The sequence below is a fragment of the Sinocyclocheilus rhinocerous genome, unplaced genomic scaffold (genome assembly GCF_001515625.1).
Source record: "Sinocyclocheilus rhinocerous isolate Xijiao unplaced genomic scaffold, SAMN03320098_v1.1 scaffold153, whole genome shotgun sequence".
NCBI classification, from domain to species: Eukaryota; Metazoa; Chordata; class Actinopteri; order Cypriniformes; family Cyprinidae; genus Sinocyclocheilus; species Sinocyclocheilus rhinocerous.
Genome location: NW_015660878.1, coordinates 3,129,346 through 3,152,147, shown reverse-complemented (window position 1 = coordinate 3,152,147; position 22,802 = coordinate 3,129,346). Strand labels below are relative to the sequence as shown.

The window sequence follows — 22,802 nt, the reverse complement described above, 5'->3', positions numbered from 1 at the left end:
CACATTCAATGCTCTTCCATGCCTGTTACTCCGTACAAATAAACAAGCCTAATACGGATTTGGAAATGCTGTACGTGTGTGTGCGGTTGAGGTTACGGGTCACCGAATAAGTTTCTTGTTTCAAAAGAAACAAAAGTATGGTGGGTGGAAAGGAGGGGAATGTTTCCACCATGCAAAAAAAGCAGCATGAAGTCCGCCGAAAGGCTACGAGAGGGAGGGACCCGAGCCGCTTTTATCGTATACAGAATTCCCTATCTTTACCAGATGACACTGTATGGGAACTTGCCAATGCCTGTATAGTCGCAGCCTCTCGTCTCCCAACTTTTTTCCCCCTCGTTTTTCTTGTTCCAACTGCATTTGGACCGCTCCAGACCGGGGGAAGTTCTTCTCCAATTGTCTCATTTGAAAAGGACGAAGAAATCAACCCCTCCCTCTCTCCTTTTCTTCCCTCCCTCCCTCCACTCGCCCTCTCTCTCTCTCTCCCTCTCTGTCCTTCTCTCCATCCCCTCCCCCGTGACAGAGCACACCTGCCTGATCTTGGCTGCAGGCGTCCACACAACGATTAGCCCTCGGCCTGCCGCGCTGCACATCGGCTCCAGCCCTCTCTGGATTTGCGGATCTTCGTCTGCAGCTCTACAAGCTCCTGTACGTGCAGGTAAGATCAGCTCACCCTAAGCTTTCCTCTTCTGAGTGATGAAGAGCAGGGATTTCGAATGAGAGAACAGACTGACCGTCTCAAAGAGAGGTGGATGGTTTGCACTGATGAAATGTGGGTATAACCCTTCGGGAATCTGCGGTTTGGTGGTTTCTGCAGTTCATTAAGGCTTGGAGCAGAAATGAGGACTTTGCATTGGAAGTTTTCAGTGAATTTGCTTCATTTTGGCATATCCTAGATGAATTAATTCAAGATATTGAATGCAAAAGAGAGAATACATGAGTGTGTCGATGATACAAATGCATTTATTTTAAAGCCTCCTGTGTTTAATAGCTTTGCATGTGGATTAAGGTTGCAGTCTATGAGAAAACCATTTCAAACCAGAAAAGTGTATGTTCATGCAAACTGATGGCGAGGTGATTGTTGTTCAGCTGGAGAGGACAAGACCTTTTCCGACTTTTCCAAATTGTGACAAGTATCCTTGCTCTTTGAAACCGCTCCACACAAACTCACTGTTGTGAAAAAGCCATTAACTTTTCGAGTGCCCTTATTCTCTCTGCTCCGTCTTTTCCATCCTAGTTTTTCTTCCTTTTGCGTGCGCCACTTGGCATTTAGAAAGAGTTCATGTAAGGCCTGAAAACACTAGAGGATTTCTCTCCTCGGATAGACCTGTCTGGAGAGACGTTTCGTCCTCTGGCCTCGCTCTGCATCTGCTTGCCCCCACTCGCTCAAAGTCGCATCCTAAACTCTATATCCATGACGTGGAAGCCAAAGTGCCTTGAGCCATGTCAGCTGAAGGATGAAAGCACTCTGAAGGAGAAAAGAAAGAGATGGAGAGAGTGCCTCATTAATCCTTTAATGATTTAGCTTTCTTCCAATCGCAGGCAAGTCTGACAAGGCACTGCACCGCAAAAGGAAAGGGGGGGGGGCAAGAGGCAGCCGAGGGTTAAGACACATTCAACGGGCATTTTAGTTGGGTTAATTGGGTCATGTATTTCTCTTTTGTTGGGGTTGGGTTTTTGACCTCATTTGTATAGTTTACAGCTTTCAAAAATTGCGAACAGAACTCACGTACACCGTTTGTACCATGACAGGAAACTCTCATCCCTCTCTTCCTCCCTTCAAAGACAGCGTCCTCGGGCCATGCAATAAGTATTCTTTGGAAGCCAAAGGTCTCCATTTGGCTCCAACTATTTGATGTTAGAAAGAGAGAGTCATTAAATGGTAGCCGTGCTGGTCACTGCCTGCTTTTTCCTCTCTTTATTTGGCCATTTAACCCTTTGAGGAAAAGACACTGGAGCTTTGGACCAAAGTCAAAGCAGTTGCTTATGACAGATAGGCAGTTGCCTTGGAAAAAGGAAGTGAGAGGATGAATGTAAGAGTGCTTGAATGTAAATGTGAGCAACTGGGATTGTCTTAGATACATTATAGTCATGGTCATGGGCTCAAACCTATTCATTCATTTTTGGGCCAAAATAATCAGCCGGCCTTCAGCATATAATTGCTTATTCAACATCTGAATAACTTTTTGTGGCTTTTGGATAGGTCCTTTTGAAGAGGACCATGTTTGATGGGTTTCTGTGAGAAAGTCTAATTGTGCTCTGGCAGTGGCTTTGGAGTTTGATTTAGTGGTCTGGAACCAGCCTGACCGCACAAGGCAGAGTGGTTGAAGCTCTTGTATGCTAGTGTAGTCCAGGAGTGCAGTTTGTTGAGCTCAATATTAAGTCCACATTTTTTTAAGCTTTTGCACATTGGGTATTATATCTTTTTGTGCTTTTGTTTTGACACGACTCATTGGAATGAGCAGATCATTACATTTCTGAAACATTCTCTCAGTGTTTGGGGAATTCGGTGTTCAGTGGAAGAATGCTTTCATAAATAAAAGGCAGGTTTCGGTATGCAATGATAAGACTGGTCTATGTGTATGTTTTAAAATGAAGGGAGCACACATGTTTTAAATGTCCTGTAGCCTGTAAATACCTTTCTGTGAGTCATTGCTACAAGGAGCAACAGGCCAATGTGTGTGTGTGTGTGTGTGTGTGTGTGAACAGAGAAGAAAGTGAGATGAGTAGAGCTGCATTCTGTTTTCAATATGCAATTTACACTATTTTAATGAATGTTTAATACCAAATGCCAGGAAACATTTCTTGTTTTAAGCATAAACTCAATTTTGATACTTTTTTTTCCCAGAAAGCAAGATTTATTGCCTTTTAAGTAAATAAATATATAATGTTTATACATGTTCATTTTCTACTACTATACTTCTTAATAAACAGTAACGTAAACACTGAGTTTGATCACATGACCTCATCTTCTGCCACACTATCCCATAAATCACTTATAGTGCTTTGAATAAGTCAACCTTTTTCAGACATAATGCAGTCTGAATAATGCAGTACAAAACCATAATTACTGAACAAACTAATGTTACACTTCTGTAACATAGGCCACCTGTGGTGGAGCAGTCTTGAGATTCAATTCAAAATTAGTGTGTGTATGTGTAGAGTATATAAAATATTTATGTTAGGTGTGGTGATAGTCTACACTGGCTATATTATTGAGTTTTATAAGATGTTTTTTATCAAAACAGGTCCCCATGTATTTTGGTTTTTAAATTAATCTTGTTTTAAGGACATTTGCAACAAGACAAGATTTGGTTGATTGAGGGAGAGAAAACTAGAAGTGTCAACCCTCCCTAAATCAGACCTGCTGTGACACAACCCAGACCTCAAGATCCTGAAAGACAAGAAGGGAGAGTGAAAAGAAAGGTAGAAATGCTTGGAGAAAGAGAGGAAAAGTGGAAATGTTCCTGTCTCCTCTTAATCATTACAAGCCCACATTTATAAGACCAGAAACAGGCTAGTGCTGATTTTGGGTTCTGTGAAACACTTCAGTTGGATCAGATTGATGACCGACCCGCAGACGGAGAGAAATCAGAGTCGAAGGCCTGTAACAACCTGGCAGAAGCTAGTAGTTATTCACAGAACTGTGTCTGTGAAAAATTAATTTAAACTCCGTTCTGATAATCGTTGTCACATTGAGACATATGAAACTGGTCCATTAGTTCCTGCTGAGAGGAACACCGCATCCTTCCTGTTGAGTTGGTTTCCAACTGCTTTCCCTTTGATATGATATTTTTAACAATGTATAAAACATAATGTACATATGAGCGTATAAAAATATATAGACAATAAAAAATATATATATGTAATTTTGTAAAAAAGAAATTACAGAGAATAATGACATTGAAAATGTTTAAGTAATCATATTGATTAAATTAAATGAATCAAACTATTGATTACATAAATTCAATATTCAATAAATGTAAAAGGACTCATAAATATTTGAAGGTCTCTGAAGTTGTTCATTCGCAAAATGCTTATACAAAATGTTTAGAGGCTGTCAATATAATAAAATATTAATAATTTATAATTCAGTGTCTATGCAAACACATAAAAAATGTATGTGTGCTAGAACCAAACATGACCTAGAACAATACCTCCCACTAAAACATATTGCATGTTCACACATTGTGATTCATTTGGGTGGTTTTAGTTAAAATCTAAAAGTATTATGCTGCAGTTCCTTATAAAGTTATCAATTTCTTTATTCAAAAGCCATTTTTTACTCCTGTTTTGTGATTGGCGAATGTGAACTTTGTACCTTACCTGTTTTTCCCAACAAAGCCATGACACTATCAATCTGTCTTGTCTGTTTGCCTGGCTCTCATAGCAGCCTGTGGTTTGTTGACAGGACGCAACTCAAATGCAGCAACAGCTTCCCATGATCCCCCTGCAAACAGAATCGCTCATGGTGACAGCCTGTAATGCTCAGAGGGCTTTTCGTACTGCTGACCAGCTCCTGAGGCACTAAACTCCTACTGTGGCTTCATTCCTGCTGGGAATACATATAGAAAAAAAAAGGTTTGTGCGGCTCAACCGATGGGTTCAATTCTCAGGAACGCACAAGCATAAAACTACCTTGAATGCACTGTAAACCTACCAAATACTTGAATGTTAAAGGGCAAAGTGATACTGCAGTGTGTTTGCTCAAAGCGTCTCATTGCCCACTGGGTCAAACGTAATTAAAGGTGTCTGACGTGATGGATGTTGTATCCAGGCCTGAAAACGTAGTATTAAATTAAATAGCATGTCTAAATTGAGGTCGGCAAGTTGTTGTTTTGAAATGCCGTTGAATAAAACTACAATTTCTCATTGTTTTTCTTGAAACATGGATACTGGTTGAGCTAAAGGAACCTCAGAAAATAGTTTCAACATGCTCTCCTGTGATGCAAATCAACAGTGACGAGAAATCAGAGGTTGAAGGTCGCTTGCCGTTTTTCTGTTTTCTTCTGAGACTTAGTCTTTTGAGAGAAACTACACTTTCTGTGCATGTAGATAATTGCGATTATCCAACTGAAGTCTTTTTACGGTTCCTCAATGCAATATATCACAAAGTTGATGTTATATAGATCTGCATCGAGATTGAATGTATGTATCATTGTTTTCTTTTGCTTGAGAAATTAAGAAAAGCTCTTTTCCAGAAGTTTGTCAAGGTCAAGCTCTGGGTTTCCAGTGTTTAACAACAGAGGCACAGTAGTTATTCGCTGTCCAAGTGACGTGGCCGCCTGGAGGATTTACACTGTAATTATGCTGTATGTTGATTACATGGACCTGAGATGACCCTGAAAAGTCGAACTGAGCTCTGGGAGTTTCTGTACCTACTTTACAATTTCCTTGTTGTCCGGAGACGTCCAGCTGCTCCTCAGACATATGTTTATGTATGGGCTCGTGGACAGCTTTGTGCACTCTATCTGAGAGAGAAGACGGTTATTTTTTTCTGAATGAGGTCATGAATGAGTTTGGTTATGGAGTTTAAACCTAAATCAACTATCAGATCTCACATATGTAGTGTGCGTAGTCATCATTTTAACGCTATATGGCAGGGGTTTTCAAATTGGAGTCCAGGGACCCCTAGGGGGCTACATGGATATTCCGGTTTAATTTCAGAAATTGTATAGAATTTAATATTAATAATGTTTAGTTTTATTTCTAATGACTGTTTGCATATTTATTATATTAATCACAAATTGATTTAATCTATTGTATTTTTAAAAAATGTATGAAACACATTTAGGAATAATGTTTAAGGCTCATTTTAAATAATTTATTGCAGCCACTGACTGAGGTACTGTATTGTTCCTCATTCATTTATCTCAGTCTTGTTTTATTAAATATAGTAAAATGCATTTAGTCATATAAGCTAACCATCAGTCTAACAGCAAGAAAAGCTGCAGCAATAGTAACCAGAGACCTCTAAAATCTAATATATGCCTAAATTTGACCCTTGACCTCTGCCTAGTTATCACCCACATTGCTCAGTCACATTCAAGCGCTCTACATCTGTCATTTGACTTTTAACCTTTCACCATCACAGGTCCTGAGATGCCACCCAGCATATCACCTCTCACCTTTAACCCCTTCTCTTCTCCATTTTACCCTCCAGGCCTCCATCAGCAACATGAAATCGGCCTGTCTCTCCCTGCTTTTGGTGTCCGTATGCTGGGCTCTGCCCTTCCGTCAGTCCGGCTTCATGGACTTCATGATGGAGGATGAGCCAGGCTCAGGCTTTCCCATGCCTCCAGTTCGTAAAACACCTGTTCAGAGGCCTCCTCCAGTGCTACCCGAGGGACCTGATGGACCTGATGGACCTGATGGACCTGATGGACCTGATGGACCTTTCTGCCCCTTCCGGTGCCAGTGCCATCTGCGAGTGGCCCAGTGTTCTGATCTAGGTAACGACTTCATGACACTAGACTAGACTGCTTGATGAAAGCTGTATAGGCCTATTTGACACTTTTTTTTAAAAGAATCACTGTCAGTGTTTCTGGCTGGATGTGAGCATTGATCAATGAAAATAACAAACTTGATGGCATTTGTCAGTCAAATTCCCACAGACTGGCAACATTTTGTTAGCTATCCGTCTGATAGCCTACATATTGTTTATAAAGCTAGAAAATTCTTTTTCTGGTAAGCTGTAATTTAAAGGTGCGGTATTGACAGCTAGCGGTTGAAATGAGTCCAGTTTCAAAATATTAGAGATGGTTTCTCCTTCCCCCTCCTCCTCAGACTTGACGCTCATGTGGGTTGCCAGATTAAGGACACCTAACAGAAACAAGTGCAATTTACTCTTGGCAGAGAGCTTGATTGACAGGCGATCTGACCAATCATATCTCTGAATCTGCCATTTTGTCCGACAAACAAACCAGACAGGAGAGTAGATTAACTTCGGTGGACTTAATAAGGTCTTTGCACACTGAGACAAAATGCTTGCTACGGATGCGAAAATGCAAAAAATCAAACCCAATCCGATTTTTTTATGACGGACGAAAGCAGTGTGTAAATGTGATTGACACAACGTGTGGTCAAATTTATTTATTTATTTTTTAACGTGCAAAAATTTCGGACTCAGTGTGCAAAGACCTTTAAACTTGAAAAATGGTGTGTATTGACGTCTTTCCACTGTTGAAATAAAATACCTTCTAATGTTCATTCATGTTTATTTTGTGCTTTTACTAGTAAATATGAAACGATGATCAGTTTACGTGCCGCTTGAACTGAAGCACTACAGCGATCTGAGCTACAAAACGGTATTTATTGTTTGAATTTCTTACAAAAATTTGAAAGCTAAGACTTTATTTTTATACCAGAAGTAACCTGCTCTGTCTTGTCTGTCGGCACGTTGTCAGTTTCCTCTTTGCTCCGTGATGCATTTTTCACTGCATGGGAACATAATGACAATAGAAGGCGACAAGCCTTACGTCGTAAATTGATGAGTTCAGTTATCTGCGTTTTAATATGCCTTTGGTCATAAGCCAGGTTTCCATCCAAAGTTGCAAATTTAATTTATGCACAAAATTGGAATATCGCATAAAACATTTGCACCGTTTCCATCCAATGAGTCAAAGAGAACAAAATTGTCACTTCCTGATAAACTGCCACTAAATATCACTAAGAAAAGTAGGAGAAACCACTGAAAATAATAATTTTCATATATAATGAATTACTTGCACCTCAGAGTGAGCAGATGAAACAATAAATGCAGTCATTGCTTTCGGAGGTGGATGCCTGCTGTTTGGGAATGCAGTCGTGTAAGACTAGGAGTTCTAGGAGGCAATATTACAGAAATACTTTGATGACAGACTTTGCTCAAGCATTTCAGAATGACCATAACAACAACATTTCAGATGCTATGTAGCGAGATCAGTCTGCTGGTTAGTCAGGTTATGCCTTCCCATAGTGCTGACTTTTTTTATGCGCATGGAGGAATTCATTCCATTATTATTTATTTCCAATTTATTTCCATCTCCCATTCTTCGCATTAACCCTTTTTTGCACAAGTCAAAAAACACCTCAAGCAAGCATAAAAACGGAAAAAAAAATTTTTATTTGGCGTTTCCATCACTCGTTTCTGATGCGATATTTCAAAATATGCATAAAAACAGGGTGATGGAAACATATCTATAGAGGATTTATATGGGTGCTGAGGCTTTTTAAGTCTGGTAGAGTCTGCGATCTCTGACCCAGTTTGTTTGCTGGCTTCCGTGGCTGCAATATGCCACCCAGAACTCCCTTGCAATGGTCCCATTTGTCGACTGTATGACCTGCAAAACCTTCAAACGTTGAGCTTGTAAAATCAATTTTAAACTTTCAGAAAAGGCTTTGTCAAGCCAACATCAAAGTTTGTCTTTTATCTATTTTTTTCATGCTGGTTAATATGTTTCATAGCTTTCCTTTCCATTTCCATTGTTTACACCTGATGTCAATTATTTCATGACATAAAACTGTCCAAGGCCAAGCAGCCATGAACAAAACCTCTCTCTTTGTTTGATCTGCCCATTGTTGAGTCATCATTGAATTAGTAATGTCACTGTTTCAAAACCACTTTAAATGTTTTCATATGCTGTTAACGGCCCTCACTTCCATAGACGACTAGGCACTAACCTCCAGACGGCTGCCTCATTTTCCTAATCGAATCCCCAGGCGTGTGTTTGTTAATACGTGAAAAAGTGAAGTCTGTTCTTTTATAAGGTTACTTCCAAAAGATTACAGCTTCTCTTCCTGTAAAACTGCCCTGTCTGCTGGGTCACTGTGATCTACACAAAAAAGAGCATTAGAAACAACACATAGTTGACTGATCCTTCTTAATTGTTCTGCCATTATCCCTGATGTTTCACTAAGTTTACTTTCTTTGACATAAGGTCCCCTTTTTTACCCTTTCAAAACATGTTTAGCATCAAATCCTCCAAGAAATATGTGAATGTGGTTATGTTGGTAACACTTTAGTAAAGGGACCAATTCTCAACATGAACTAGTTGCTTATTAGCATGCCTATTATTAACATATTGGCTGTTTATTTGTACTTATAAAGCACATATTCTGCATGACCATATTTTAGATCCCCTAATCCTACCCAATACCTAACAACTACCTTACTAACTATCAATAAGCATCAAATTAGGAGTTTATTGAGGCAAAAAGTTGTAGTTAATAGTTTGTTAATGGCAAGAATTGAACATTAAAATAAAGTGTGACCATGTTTATGTTAGCAACAACAATACAGTACAATATTGCATTTGGAAACCAAACAGAAACATTACTATATATGGATATCACAGATAGATTAATTCTTCAATAATAATTGCCTACAGGGTTTTGATTAAGTCAGAGGGTCATATTAAAATTGGAAATGATTACAGAACATAGAGTGAACAAGGGTTAATAAAGCATATCCCAGCATGCTTTATCCTGTAATGTAGTGTATCTAAGTTGCTGTAACATGTTTTCTCAGTTAGCCTAGCTTTTTATAAACAGGAAATTACTTAGAGGTCTGTTTGATAGACAGAATGTCTGTTTGGAAAGAAATACTGTTGACCAGGCAAAACAGCAGTTCTCAGTAATTCTTTCGCAATGCTAACACTCAACCCCAGTTAAAGTGGACAAGGAAAGAACGAGAACGAAAATGGGACAGAGAACGAGGACAAATAAGAGAAGAGCGAATATTTGAGGCCTCCAGCGCTCATCTGCTCCGCAGGTCTTTTGGCATGAAACAGAATGGAGGGAGGGGGGATAGGTGTGCCACAGGCCTGTTCTCCATCTAACTTCACCTCTTTTCAGTGAAATATGTGACCCAGTTTATACAGCTCTGCAGCTGCAGGGAAAACCGTCTGGAAATAGTGCCAGAACCCAAGAACAACTAATGGCAAATATGAATTTGTTTGTCTAGGAAAGTTTGATTAAGGGCCCGCTTGTGTTTTTACTTCCTAACAACGGGCTGTAAGTGTGAGATACTCCCTCTTTTAGTTACCAGTTGATATGAGGTTAGCATTTTTTGTCTTGAGATAAGTGTAAAATATAAATTTTTGAGTGTTATGGACCACTAGTGTAGTGTAGTGTGATTTCCATTATGAAAATCTTGTGGATTAAACAGCATCCCACGTTTTTACCAGTAAAAGAAGTATAGGAATGAGTTTAGCATCCTTGAGTCTGTTAATAATGGTTTTGTGTTTTTCTCCGCTCTTGATTTTGATTCAGTTGCTGATTTTAGTGGCTAAATAGTATTTCTAACCACAGAGGGCAATTTCTTTTTTTAATAGTTTAATGTTTGTTCCATAAGGGCTGCCAATGGATTGCGCATTCTGATTATCTGATCGCCATTTGGGTTAAAATTCTAACTTATTTACTCAAACAACTGAAGTTTTCATTACGTTATTAGTGCTTTTTGGGTTACATGCTGATAATATATTCCATAATAAAACACATTTTGACCTAAATTGATTGCCGTGATTTTGGCCGAGACGTGTAGCCACTAGAAAATGAGACTAAACACCCGAACGAAAGGAACATTTGTGAGACATCTCAGCAGCAGTGATACGTCCAACTGTGATCTCTGTGTCCTCTGTCCTGTGGTTATATAATTAACAGGGACATATTCTTAAACTGTTTATACACATGCAGTGATGAAGAAGCTCGCCACAAAACAAATCCAAATAATGTTTGTGTGAGGTTCTGCCTAAAAAGCTTTTAGAGTTGCTAGAGCAGATATATTTATGTGTATGTATGTGCATGTGTGTTTACCTCATTTTTCCCAACCCTCTACATTGCGAGTAAATCACTCGCATATGCGACTAAATCTTCACTCTGGGCGACTAAATGATGTCTAATATTAGCCAATTGCTAATAAATTCTCAGATTTTACTCGCCAGTGTGTGAGTTGGAGGCTAAGTATAAGTTTAGCACAGATATATTTTCACTCACAGAACACTCTGGAATTCTTTAGCTTTTAAGAACTACCGCTTTCTCCGGTAGTGGGCGGAACTAATGCGCAAACGGCAATCTCATTGGCTGGCGCTCACCTATTATCGTCCCTGTTTTGATTTCAGCAAATCAGTTCGTGCGAACACACATAACCTGATTAATATTCATGAATCCAGTAGCTCATTAATCCTTAGTGCGTTTTATATTGTTCTTATTAGTAGAATTCGTATCATTATTATCTAATCAGTATTTTTGTCAGCTCTTCCCAAATGTTTTTTTTTTTTTTTTTACAGAAACACTGAATGACCAAAAAAGCACCACCACCAGTCCGAAGTTCAGTTAAAATGACTAATATGCTTTCATGGATGGTTATCAAGTTTTAATTCTAATTACTAAAGTTCTATCATTAAATGATATTGATTATCATATTATAATGCTTGACTGACTGATGTTAAGAGTGTACTTTTAGATATTTATAAAACTGCCATTTTACACATACACACACACACACACACACACACACACACATATATGTATGTATATATATATATACATATATATATATTATCAGTCTGGCGAGTAAACTAAAAAATTTACTAGCCAATGGCGATTCAATTGCCAAGGTGTCCGTAGAGGGCTGTTTCCTGTTTTTCATATGTTGGAAGCAAACACTATGATACACAGTGGCCCCAAAAAGCTTATATATAAATATATAAAATTAATTTGTTAAGGATGCTAATTTTCTGAACAAACTTTGTGAAATGTTTCGCATGGAAAAAGGATTTCAAACAAAGTGTGTTTGTGCTGTTTTTATTCAAAATATGTGCCACTTGGTTGCATATTTTTGTTATATCATGCAAAGACATTCATACAAATGGAAGTGTCTAAATATGTTTGGTCACACTAATCATTTATTTCAGGGACCAATTCTCTCTATTAACTAACTATTAACTACTCCTAATTTCCTGTAGTTTTTAAGGTAGTTAAGTTTAAGTATGAGGTCTAAATATGGTCATGCAGAATAAAGCATAAATATTTGCTTTATAAGTACTAATAAATATTCTTGTAATATGCATGCTAATAAGCAACTAGTTAATAGTGAGAATTGGTCCTTAAAATAAAGTGTTACCATACGTTTTTGTTTTCACTGTATATTCCATTCATGTAACCCGGTCTGCAGCACATTAAATGAAAGCTGTGTCCCACTGTCGTCCAATGTTGGCAAAATCAAATTCCCCTTGTGTGGAAATCTTATGTCAGCTTTTTAAACTGACAGCATCGTACAGCTTTTAGAATCCTTCCAAGAAAAACTGTGAGATATTTGGCATAAGAGTGGTCTATGATTAACTTTCAGAACCCCTTTCGAAACACTAAAACTTACGTGAACCATCATCATAACTCTTAACTGTGTTGCACTTTGGAAATGGATTGGTCCGGTGTCCAACTGCACATTCAGACTTTTTTTTCAGTCTATGGAGTCCTTATAAAACCCTCCTGGTTTTGTAAGGAGTTGATTCATTGTTCATTTTGATGCTGTTTTCAGTGTTTTACGTGCTTTATAGTTGTACTTAATCGACCGGACTGCTCAGGCCCTGTAGCTCGTGAAATTTTATTTTATTTTTATATATTATAATTCAGATTATGAGATGAATAAGGATGAAGAGAAATCAATTCTTAAGCGATGATATTATTTATAATAAGATATTTACAGTTAAAACTGTTTTGTCCCCTTTTTGGCCTTGGCCTTTAAAAAAAAAAAAAAAAAAAATTCTTCTAGTTACGCATGTAGAATAGTAGCTCATAAAAGTTAATAGAAACGTTTCTATAAAAGGATTTGTCTATGCTCGTCCAAAACCAAGACCACTCCAGAGTTCACATTCTTTCTGCAATTTAAAAGTTTTTCAGGAATGTGGCTGCTCTATTTAGTACCACAATTTACACTCTTCAAGGATTGTTGGTTCGTATCTGGGTGTGTTGTGTTGGTGTTGGACCAGAATCCATATGTCTACAGCTGATTTGATTTCAAAGTAGATTCTAGCCATAAAAGCCCATATCCCATTTCATTAGTGTCATTTTTCTTACTGCTTGTGGTTTTGTGTCTCTCAGGTTTGAAGAACGTTCCAGAAAAAATTCCACTTGATACCACTCTCCTGGATTTGCAGAACAACAAGATCTCAGAGATCAGAGAAAACGACTTCAAAGGCCTGAAGGGTCTCCAAGTGAGATATTCAATTACTCACTCTTTCCCTTGTTCTCTCTTTTTGTCTCTCGCATTTTCTTTGCTTGTCTAAATTGGATCGTAGAAGCAATGACATTTCTCAATCCCCTTTTAAATCCAAGTAACCCTCATGAGACAAATTTTATTTCTCTTTGATATATACATTTTGGGATCAATTGGCTGCTTGCTGCTGATAACTGGAAGTGACAGCGTGATGTTTTTGCTATGACCTTGAAAGCGTCAATTCAACGCAGAGAACATAAAGTCCAAATGTCCAAATCAAAACCACTTGCGAGCCTCATTTCACATAAAGGAAAAGTAATTATTTTCCCAAAAACAAATGCTTGAGCAGCACTGAAATACTCTCCAGAGAAAACACTCCAACACTGTTTGTCTGCCAAATGTGGAATTGGGTGCTAGAACTATGCGTTGCAACCACAGCGATCTTTGAAGGCAAATATCTGCTCTAATTTTTTCGAAAATACTTTGCAAAACAGAGCTTCAGGCAAACTCATAATCCGGAATGTGAAATCCTCCGTGTTTCCAATCCATCATCTCCAGAAAACAGCTCTCAGTGTGAGAAATGTGTCATTCCCAGGTGCACAAGTGTAATGATTCACTTTTGGAGCGGATCCGTTGTCCAGCCTCCTGAACTTCAATAAATATGCAGCCTCCCGTCGAGGGCCCTTTGCTGTTTCTCGCTTTCCAAGCTCAACATCCACATGGTGCCTGGATCTAAATGCAATCAGAACATAAAAATGAAGATTTTTATGCACTGGAATGTAGTATAGATTATAGCAAGTAGCTAGTGAACTTTTAGTGAAAAGAATATTACAGATTTGAACAGAAACACTGAAACAACTTTAGGTTGACTAACTAAAACTTTGTGCATTTAAACACTAATAACTTGCATCTGCCATAAAGTTCCTAAAGGAATGTCTTTTTTTTTCAGACACTCATCCTGGTCAACAATAAGATCACCATCATTCATGCCAAGGCCTTTTCTTCTCTGATCATTTTGGAGAGACTCTACCTGTCCAAGAATCTCCTGAAGGATGTTCCTGCTAACATACCGAAAAGCCTGCAGGAGCTGCGCATTCACGAGAACCAGATTAACAAGATAAAGAAGTCCTCCTTTGCCGGCATGGCCAATGTCATCGTCATGGGTAGGAATTTTTGTCAGTGCTTATTAGAAAACTATATGTGAAATATGTGGCTTTTTTGGGTTGGCGCATTTTAGGTTAGCTGCATTATTACATATTTATTTATTTAATCCTGCACTCAAAGGAATAACGCATTTATACAGTTAATTAATCATGTGTTTTATAAATATACAAAATACATAAATATAATATACCATGTATCAAAAAGTTAAAATTAAATTTGGTTATTTTATTTTAGTTAGTTTTGAAGTTTTGTTTATATTGTTTTAGTTTTTCCCAGTTTACGTTTGTTTGTTTTTTATTTCAGTTAAATGAAAATTTTTTTTGTTTTAGCTTTTGTTTTAGTCTGCATTTTTGTTTTAGTTTTTGTGGTAACACTTTAGTATAGCCAATTCTCTCTGTTAACAAGTTGCTTATTAGCATGCCTATTATTTTTGGCTGTTTATTAGTACCTATAAAGCACATATTCTGCATGACTATATTCTACATCCCTAATTCTATCCAATACCTAAACTTAACAACTACCTTACAAACTATTGATAAGCAGAAAATTAGGAGTTTATTGAGGAAAAAGTCATAGTTAATGGTTAAATAGCAAGAATTATAAAGTGTAACCGTTTTTGTTTTCCTTTTCATTTTGGTTTTTGTTAATGATAATAACACTTTGTGTGTTTTAAAAATAAGGCTCAGTCTGAGTCACAATGATTTTATTTAATTTTTTAAAATTTTATTCTGCACTCAAAGCAAATAGTACATTAATAATCACCATCAAATCAACAGTGTAACAATAATGCAAAATGAATCAGTGCATATTTTGACTCTGTCCCATTCCAGAGCTGGGATCTAACCCTCTGAGTAGCTCTGGAGTTGATAATGGTGCCTTTGCTGATCTGAAGAGGGTTTCTTACATCCGAATTGCTGACACCAACATCACCTCCATTCCCAAAGGTACAGAATCATCCCTACTGTGAATAATGATGGAGGCCCGTTTCACTTCAGTGAATTGTATCAATACAATATCATTGTTTTTTTCATTAATCGGTCTCAAAAAATCTTCAGGTCTGCCCAGTTCTCTTTTTGAACTTCACTTGGATGGAAACAAGATCACCAAAGTGACCGCAGACAGTCTGAAAGGCCTCAAGAACCTGTCCAAGTAAATGCATCTTTCTTGTTAATATATTTGTAATTTGTTATGCAAACAAAAAGTTGATTTTCTTTCATGGCAGACTTGAGTCTGAACAGAAACAGCTAAATATGTCTCTGTATAGCTGAAAACCTCAGCAAACTCTGACTCAGAAGGGAAAGAGTTTGATACAATGGAAGTAATAATTCAGATTTCATTAGGTTTGTTTTGAATTTGCATGAGAACGACCCTGTGAGACTCAAACACCATGACATCATAGCATGGGTCAGTTTGCTTTGGATCGCACAGAGAAATTAGAACATTCATATTACAGAGATTTTCCAGCGTACATGCCGAGACTGAATCACAGCTGAGATGTTATAAAAGAGTATTGACTCAGATACAGACTGCTTTATGAGAACACTGGAAGATTGTTTTGCTGTTGATCTCATTATTCTGATTATATTTGATGAGGGAAATTAATAATATATGTAGGAAGCGTTTCTTTATTTAGCGAAACAGCACTGAGAATGTAGGTTTATAATATCTATATATATATATTTTAGTTTTCTTATTTTTTTTTATTTTCAATTTGTTGTTACCATTGTTAGTTTTAGTTTAGTTTTTGTAAAGAGTTTTCTAGTATAAGTTCATGCATTTTATCATTTGTGACCATGGACCACAAAACCAGTCTTAAGTAGAACGGGTATATTTGTAGCAATAGCCAAAAATACATTGTGTGGATCAAAATTATTGATTTTTCTTTATGCCAAAATCATTAGGATATTAAGTAAAAATCATGTTCCATGAAGATATTTTGTTAATTTCCTACTGTAAATATATCAAAACTTGATTTTTGATTAGTAATATGCATTGCTAAGGACTTCATTTGGACAACTTTAAAGGTGATTTTCTCAATATTTTTTTTTTGCACCCTCAGATTCCAGATATTCAAATAGTTGTGTCTCAGCCAAATATTGTCCGATCCTAACAAACCATACATCAATGAAAGCTTATTTATATTCAGCTTACAGGTGATGTATAAATCACAATTTTACAAAATTGACCCTTATAACTGGTTTTGTGGTCCGGGGTCACAGTTTTGTTTTAGTATTTCAAGGCTGCCTATGTTTTTATTTGTTTATAAATAAACAACATTGGCAGTCTTAAAATACTTTAATTTATCTATTTATTTTGAGAAATTAATACTTTTATTTAGCAAGCATGCATTAAATGGATCAAAAGTGAAAGTAATGACACAAATATTGTCGCAAAATATTTCTGTTCCAAATTAATCCTGTTCTTTTCAATTTTCATCAATGAAATGCATACCTTTGTGTGATAGTGTACCATGTATATAAAAAAAACAGAAAGTAAAAAAAGAAAACAAAAATTGATTGGTGGCCATTTTTATTTTTGTTTAGAAGGTTGATCAAATATATTTTTATTTAGTTTCACTGTTTTCTGAAAATATAACAAAGTTTTTGTTTTACTTCGCATTTTCATTTTTGGTTTTCATTTTCGCTGCAGTTTTTGTTAATGTTAATAACGCGGTGTGTGTTTTCAGGCTGGGTCTGAGCCACAATGAGATCAGCGTGATGGAGAACGGCTCTCTGGCCAACGTGCCTCACCTGAGGGAACTTCACCTGGACAATAACATGCTGACTTCAATCCCGTCCGGCCTGCCAGAACACAAATACATTCAGGTGAGAGATCTCACACAAGTTAACACGCCATTTCCACACATCTTTATGTCACACTTTGTCACGCTCTCGTTCAATCAATTCCAGGTGATCTACCTTCACACCAACAAGATTGCTGCTGTGGGAACAGAGGACTTCTGCCCACCCGGCTATAATACAAAGAAGGCCATGTACTCAGGCATCAGCCTGTTCAGTAATCCAGTGCCCTACTGGGAGGTCCAGCCCATCACCTTCCGCTGCGTCTTCGACCGTTCGGCCATTCAACTGGGCAACTACAGAAAGAAATAGAGCGTCCAATCAGACAGCTTAGTCACTGTTTTCATCCCGCCCCTTCCTGTCTGACCTAATCCTTTCAAGCACATAACTTAGTCTGAATGTCATATCTCCGTTAACCCCAAATAAACTACAATCCCATTTTCAACATGCAGATTACTGGACAGATATTCAAAAAACCAAATGCATATCAGTATTGTATTGAACATACATATTGTGTAAGTGCAGAGGAGAACAGAAAATGTATGATTTTGAAAAAAAAGAAAAGAAAAATAAAGAAAGTAAAGCCATGACCACTTAGAATATCCAGTAGCGCACATCACCCAGATAATGATATAATCTTTTTCGAAGGTCACTTTGGATCTTCTGGACCTAAGCCATGTTCTTCTATGTTCTTCGCTGGCCTGTGGAGCGGGCAGCAAGGGGTTAACACATGTCAGCCAGTGCCATTAACAAGAGCTTGTATGCTAGAATGTATTCAGTTATTACTTTCCGTGTAGCGCTAGTTCAGATTGTGCTGTTAAAAGTAAAAAAAAAAAAAAAAAAGTCATGTTGTTTCTCTCGTAATCATTTGAAGTGGGAGAAAACAGGAAGTCGGGCTGTTCGAGATTCTCTTCGTCTCAATTCAGATGCTTCGGTGGCATTTGTGTTCATTAGTTTCCTCAGATCCCGTCTGCTCTACCCAGGTGAACATAGCGCTTCGAGATGTAGAATAAACTATGTTGTCATTACGACGAACGCGATTCCCGAACCTATAACGCATGCTTTTTCTACTCTGGTGACTGCCATGTTAAGTGCGAGCTTGTACATGTGTTTCTTTCCTTTATTTTCGTGTTTGTTGATCGTCTGTGTTTCAGTCTGGAAGGATCTGGAGGGAGACGGCGGACATGGACACCTCCTGCTTTCATGAGAGTCATGAATGTCTCTTGTATAGACGCTGTATATAAATGCTGTATAAAAGAATCCTATCAATGCTTTGAAGCACAAGCACTTACAGTAGTTTGGACTTTAATATATCGGCAATAAAGGTAATCCCTTTCTTCTCTCTCTTTCTCTCTCTCTCTGGCCAATCGAGGGCTCCGACACAGGCGTCTTGAATCAAATAAACAGTCAAATCTCTCACCCTGCTTTCTGGGAACTTTCACTGTGTGGTTTGTTCGGGCACAGGGTGGGTTTTCAGGTAAATGAAACCGAATGATGCCTCAAAATAACACACAGGACACATTTCTATGATGGATGCTACAGTCGCAGAAGGCCTTCAAGAGCTACGGTAAAAAAAATGTCACGTTTGGGTGCTAGTTCTGTGTCAAACAAAACTGTGTTTGTGTCATTTAGATGAATTATACAACTATTGCTCAGGTTGAAACTCTAAGCACAAAATGTTAAAGCACTTTTAGGGAAAGTCAATCTGAGGAACAAAAGGTTTCAGAGCCTTTTATGTGGCCGTTTTATTGTGTCCAAAAATTAAAAAAAAAGTTTTTTTACCCCCCCGCAATAAGACATTCAGTCATTTGAATTGTGTGGTTTAATTTCCTTTAATTCTTCTCAGTTTTCTGTTTTAAACAAATATAATTCTTTCTCTGGATTTTGTTGCTCTGATACAGAAATAGCTGGTTTTAAAAATAATAGTTGCAATTGTGTCATCTCAGTCACCACTGCAGACAAATGCGGTTTCCCGGTCGACCATAAACGGACTTTATGAAAATTAAAAAATAGTCATGAGTCTGTTTAAACACAGGGATCAGCTGTCCGGATGTTAGTTAATGGTAGCTTTTGTGGAGATGAAAAATATTATATAATTTCCTGCTTTGATAATGACAAAGTCTAGGCAATATATGCTTATGAATCTGGCACTTTAAAAGAAGGAATAGAAATGGTAAAAATATAAGTGAAGATTATTTTTGGTTTAGGTAAATTCTTTAACTATGAAGAACGCAATGAAATGGCAAGACATTAACTAACAAATACATATTTTTATACATTATAATTTTCAAATCTATATGTTGGGATCATTTTAATACAGCAGAAGTGTTGTAAATGCATTATAACACGGGTGTTTTTTCTTTTCTTTTTCAATTTCATAATCTATCCAGCAGGTTCTCTCTCGTTTCTCTCTGGTGCCCCCTTGTGGATTATTTTGTGCTGCACTATTTTGAGTTGTCTCTAGTTTCATATACAATTTACTGTCATTTGTGCTTTAATAATTAAGCTCCTCCTCCAGAACTCAACAGTGAAGTGCAGTGTGTGTGTGTGTGTGAGAGAGAGAGAGATTGAGGGGACACAGTGTGGGATTGTGTGTATGTGTGTGTGTGTGTGCCAGAGAGCTAAGTGTGTGAGAGGTGGTATATTTAACAACTGTAGCAGTTTAAAGCATCTCTTCTTGAGGGAAAAAGCTAATATCACCACACTGCACTGGACAAGAGCTTTACAGTAAGTAGAGCAGAGGTGGGAATAAAATTAATAATAAAATGATTATTATTTATATAAATGAAATAATTTTCCAAATGGCATGTTTATTAATTATGTTGTGAGATTTAAGAAGTATAAATATCACCCATAATCATATATCTACACCAAAGGACAATGTTTTATATCTACACAGTTTTCTGTGAAAGCCTGTTGCCTGCCTTTAAAAAAAAAAAATTTAAATAAGTAAGCAAACAAATAAAAAGATTATTGTGAAATAAAGTTTAAAATAAGAAATAAAGGCACTTTATTAGCATATAAATGTTATAAAAGCAGCATATAAAATAGTTTTGTTATTGTTAATTAAAAGAAAAAAAAAGGTTAATTGAAAAAAGCTGAAATAAAATCTAAGTCTTCGATGAAAATGTAAACTTAAACCTAAATGACAATTAGAAAATTATGCTTTGGCAACTAATTTAAATAAAGTTGAAGTGCTAAAACAGAAACTTTTATTTTAAGTTAATAGATATGTTAACAAAAAGGCAAAAAACCACAAAACAAAATGACTAATATTTAAAGTAGAATTAAAATGAAAACATATAATACAAGTTAACTCAAAATATTAAAAATACTATAATAGTATACAAATAATATAAAATAACCCTAATACAAATTTAGATTGTGAGATATGAAGTTGAAATGTTTTATCAAAAACAGAGTGTTGTTATTGTTACTAAAATAAAGCTGAAATGAAATAAAATATAAATATTAGACTGAAATACCTAAATACATTTGTAGATGTGCTAAAATTCCCAAAACTTAAATAAATATTATTTAAAATAAAAAAGGTAAATAATAAGTGACAAAAGCTAAATCTAGAAACACTTAAAATATAACAATAAAAGCCCATTCAAAATATGAATAAATTCTATGTAAAAAAAAATTACATAATATTATGATAAAAATATTACATAATATACTAATATTATGTAAATAATGCCAAAAATATCCCCAATAAAAAGTCTCATTGTGAAATATGTATTACTATACAAATATACATATATATATATATATATAATTAATCAGGCTCAGTTAGTTTAATCTACTGACAGCACCAAAATGAAGCCATAATTCCTGCTTTATGGAGTAATGCAAATTCAAAACACATTCTAACACATTTCTGTCACAATAGGAATTGATGCGTTGTGCGTCACATCATGACAGAAGTGACGTCATTCTCAGATTGGGAGACGTTTATCCCTCAGAATAGGACAGTGCTGAAGTGTGAGTTTGATCAGCTTTTGCTCTCACATGCCTCCACAGCATGCGAGTGTGTGAGCTGTGACATCTTAACTAGCTTGCTGGTATTCCATTAAGTGGATATACTGAGGTCTGAAATGACTCTCGCAGCCGTCTGTGGCACATGTGCTACCATGTGTGTGTGTGAGTGTGTGAGTGTGTGTTTGCCAATGTGAGGCTGTTTGTGGCAGTACTGAGGTGTCTGAGGTGCATTTGTCCGCTTCAAGATCACCCAACACTTGACTGTTTGTGTCCAAACTGAGCCTAAATGCCTCTAACTAATTAAGAGGAGAGCCGATAGTTGGGATTTTACAACGTGAACATATTGTTTTAAAACAAGACATTTTAGTAATACCAATTTGCTCTAAAAACCAAGAGTGATGTTTAAGATCACCTCATTTTTAAGATGTAAAAATTATGAAAATTGTGCGTGTGTGTGTGTGTGTATTTGTTTTTGCTACATTGTAGGGTAGTAAAACCTGAAAGTTTTTTACATTTTTGACAGGGAAAAAATATTAAAAATAGTAAATGATGTTTATCTGAAAGTATAACAATGCAAACAGGTTTTCTGTAAGGGGTAGATTTAGGGTTAGGGTTGGGTTAGGGGATAGAAAATATCATTTGGTCAGTATAAAAGTAATAGAAGTATAGAAAGTCCAAACAATTCCAAGAGACAAACATGAGTGTGTGTGTGTGTGTGTAATGTGAATTTTCATATATTAATACATATTTTAATATATTATTTGTTTGTTTGTTTGTTTATTCAGACATTTTCAGCCTTTTGCTAAGACATTTTAGTGACACTAATTTACCCAAAACACCCACCCAGTTTAAAGTACTGGTGGGTTATATAACTTTAAAAAATGCAAAAATTATATATATTATATATACGTATATTTTATTTTGTAAATGTAATATTTGTTAATACATATTTTAATATATTATTTCTTTCTTTGTTTATTCAGACATTTTAGGGACAATACTTTTCCCAAACACCCCAAAAAAACAAACAAAAAAAAAAAATATATGTATGTATGTATATGTATGTATATGTGTATACTGCACTATTTTGAGTTGTCTCTAGTTTCATATACAATTTACTGTCATTTGTGCTTTAATAATTAAGCTCCTCCTCCAGAACTCAACAGTGAAGTGCAGTGTGTGTGTGTGTGTGAGAGAGAGAGAGATTGAGGGGACACAGTGTGGGATTGTGTGTATGTGTGTGTGTGTGTGCCAGAGAGCTAAGTGTGTGAGAGGTGGTATATTTAACAACTGTAGCAGTTTAAAGCATCTCTTCTTGAGGGAAAAAGCTAATATCACCACACTGCACTGGACAAGAGCTTTACAGTAAGTAGAGCAGAGGTGGGAATAAAATTAATAATAAAATGATTATTATTTATATAAATGAAATAATTTTCCAAATGGCATGTTTATTAATTATGTTGTGAGATTTAAGAAGTATAAATATCACCCATAATCATATATCTACACCAAAGGACAATGTTTTATATCTACACAGTTTTCTGTGAAAGCCTGTTGCCTGCCTTTAAAAAAAAAAAATTTAAATAAGTAAGCAAACAAATAAAAAGATTATTGTGAAATAAAGTTTAAAATAAGAAATAAAGGCACTTTATTAGCATATAAAT

General features: G+C 36.4%; 1 protein-coding gene across 2 annotated transcripts; it reads left to right on the top strand.

Moving 5' to 3' along the window:
* The first annotated feature begins 312 nt into the window (after positions 1–312).
* LOC107725622 (decorin-like) lies at positions 313–18,498 on the top strand. 2 transcript variants are annotated; one of them, XM_016534952.1, is made up of 8 exons: positions 313–645; positions 6,161–6,449; positions 13,078–13,190; positions 14,142–14,355; positions 15,187–15,300; positions 15,412–15,505; positions 17,043–17,181; positions 17,266–18,498. In XM_016534952.1, exons 2-8 carry the CDS (start codon positions 6,176–6,178, stop codon positions 17,464–17,466), a joined length of 1,149 nt encoding a protein of 382 aa, XP_016390438.1. In that variant the 5' UTR covers positions 313–645; positions 6,161–6,175; the 3' UTR covers positions 17,467–18,498. The 2 variants fall into 2 exon arrangements, with proteins under 2 accessions (XP_016390438.1, XP_016390437.1); XM_016534951.1 differs by having other exon boundaries at positions 315–655.
* Positions 18,499–22,802: the final 4,304 nt, after the last annotated feature.

Excerpts from the sequence above, each read along its gene's own strand:
- LOC107725622 (XM_016534952.1), top strand. The coding sequence starts at position 6,176 with ATGAAATCGGCCTGTCTCTCCCTGCTTTTGGTGTCCGTATGCTGGGCT. Across the intron at positions 6,450-13,077 it reads GGCCCAGTGTTCTGATCTAG|GTTTGAAGAACGTTCCAGAA; the intron begins GTAACGACTTCA and ends TGTGTCTCTCAG. Across the intron at positions 17,182-17,265 it reads CAGAACACAAATACATTCAG|GTGATCTACCTTCACACCAA; the intron begins GTGAGAGATCTC and ends AATCAATTCCAG.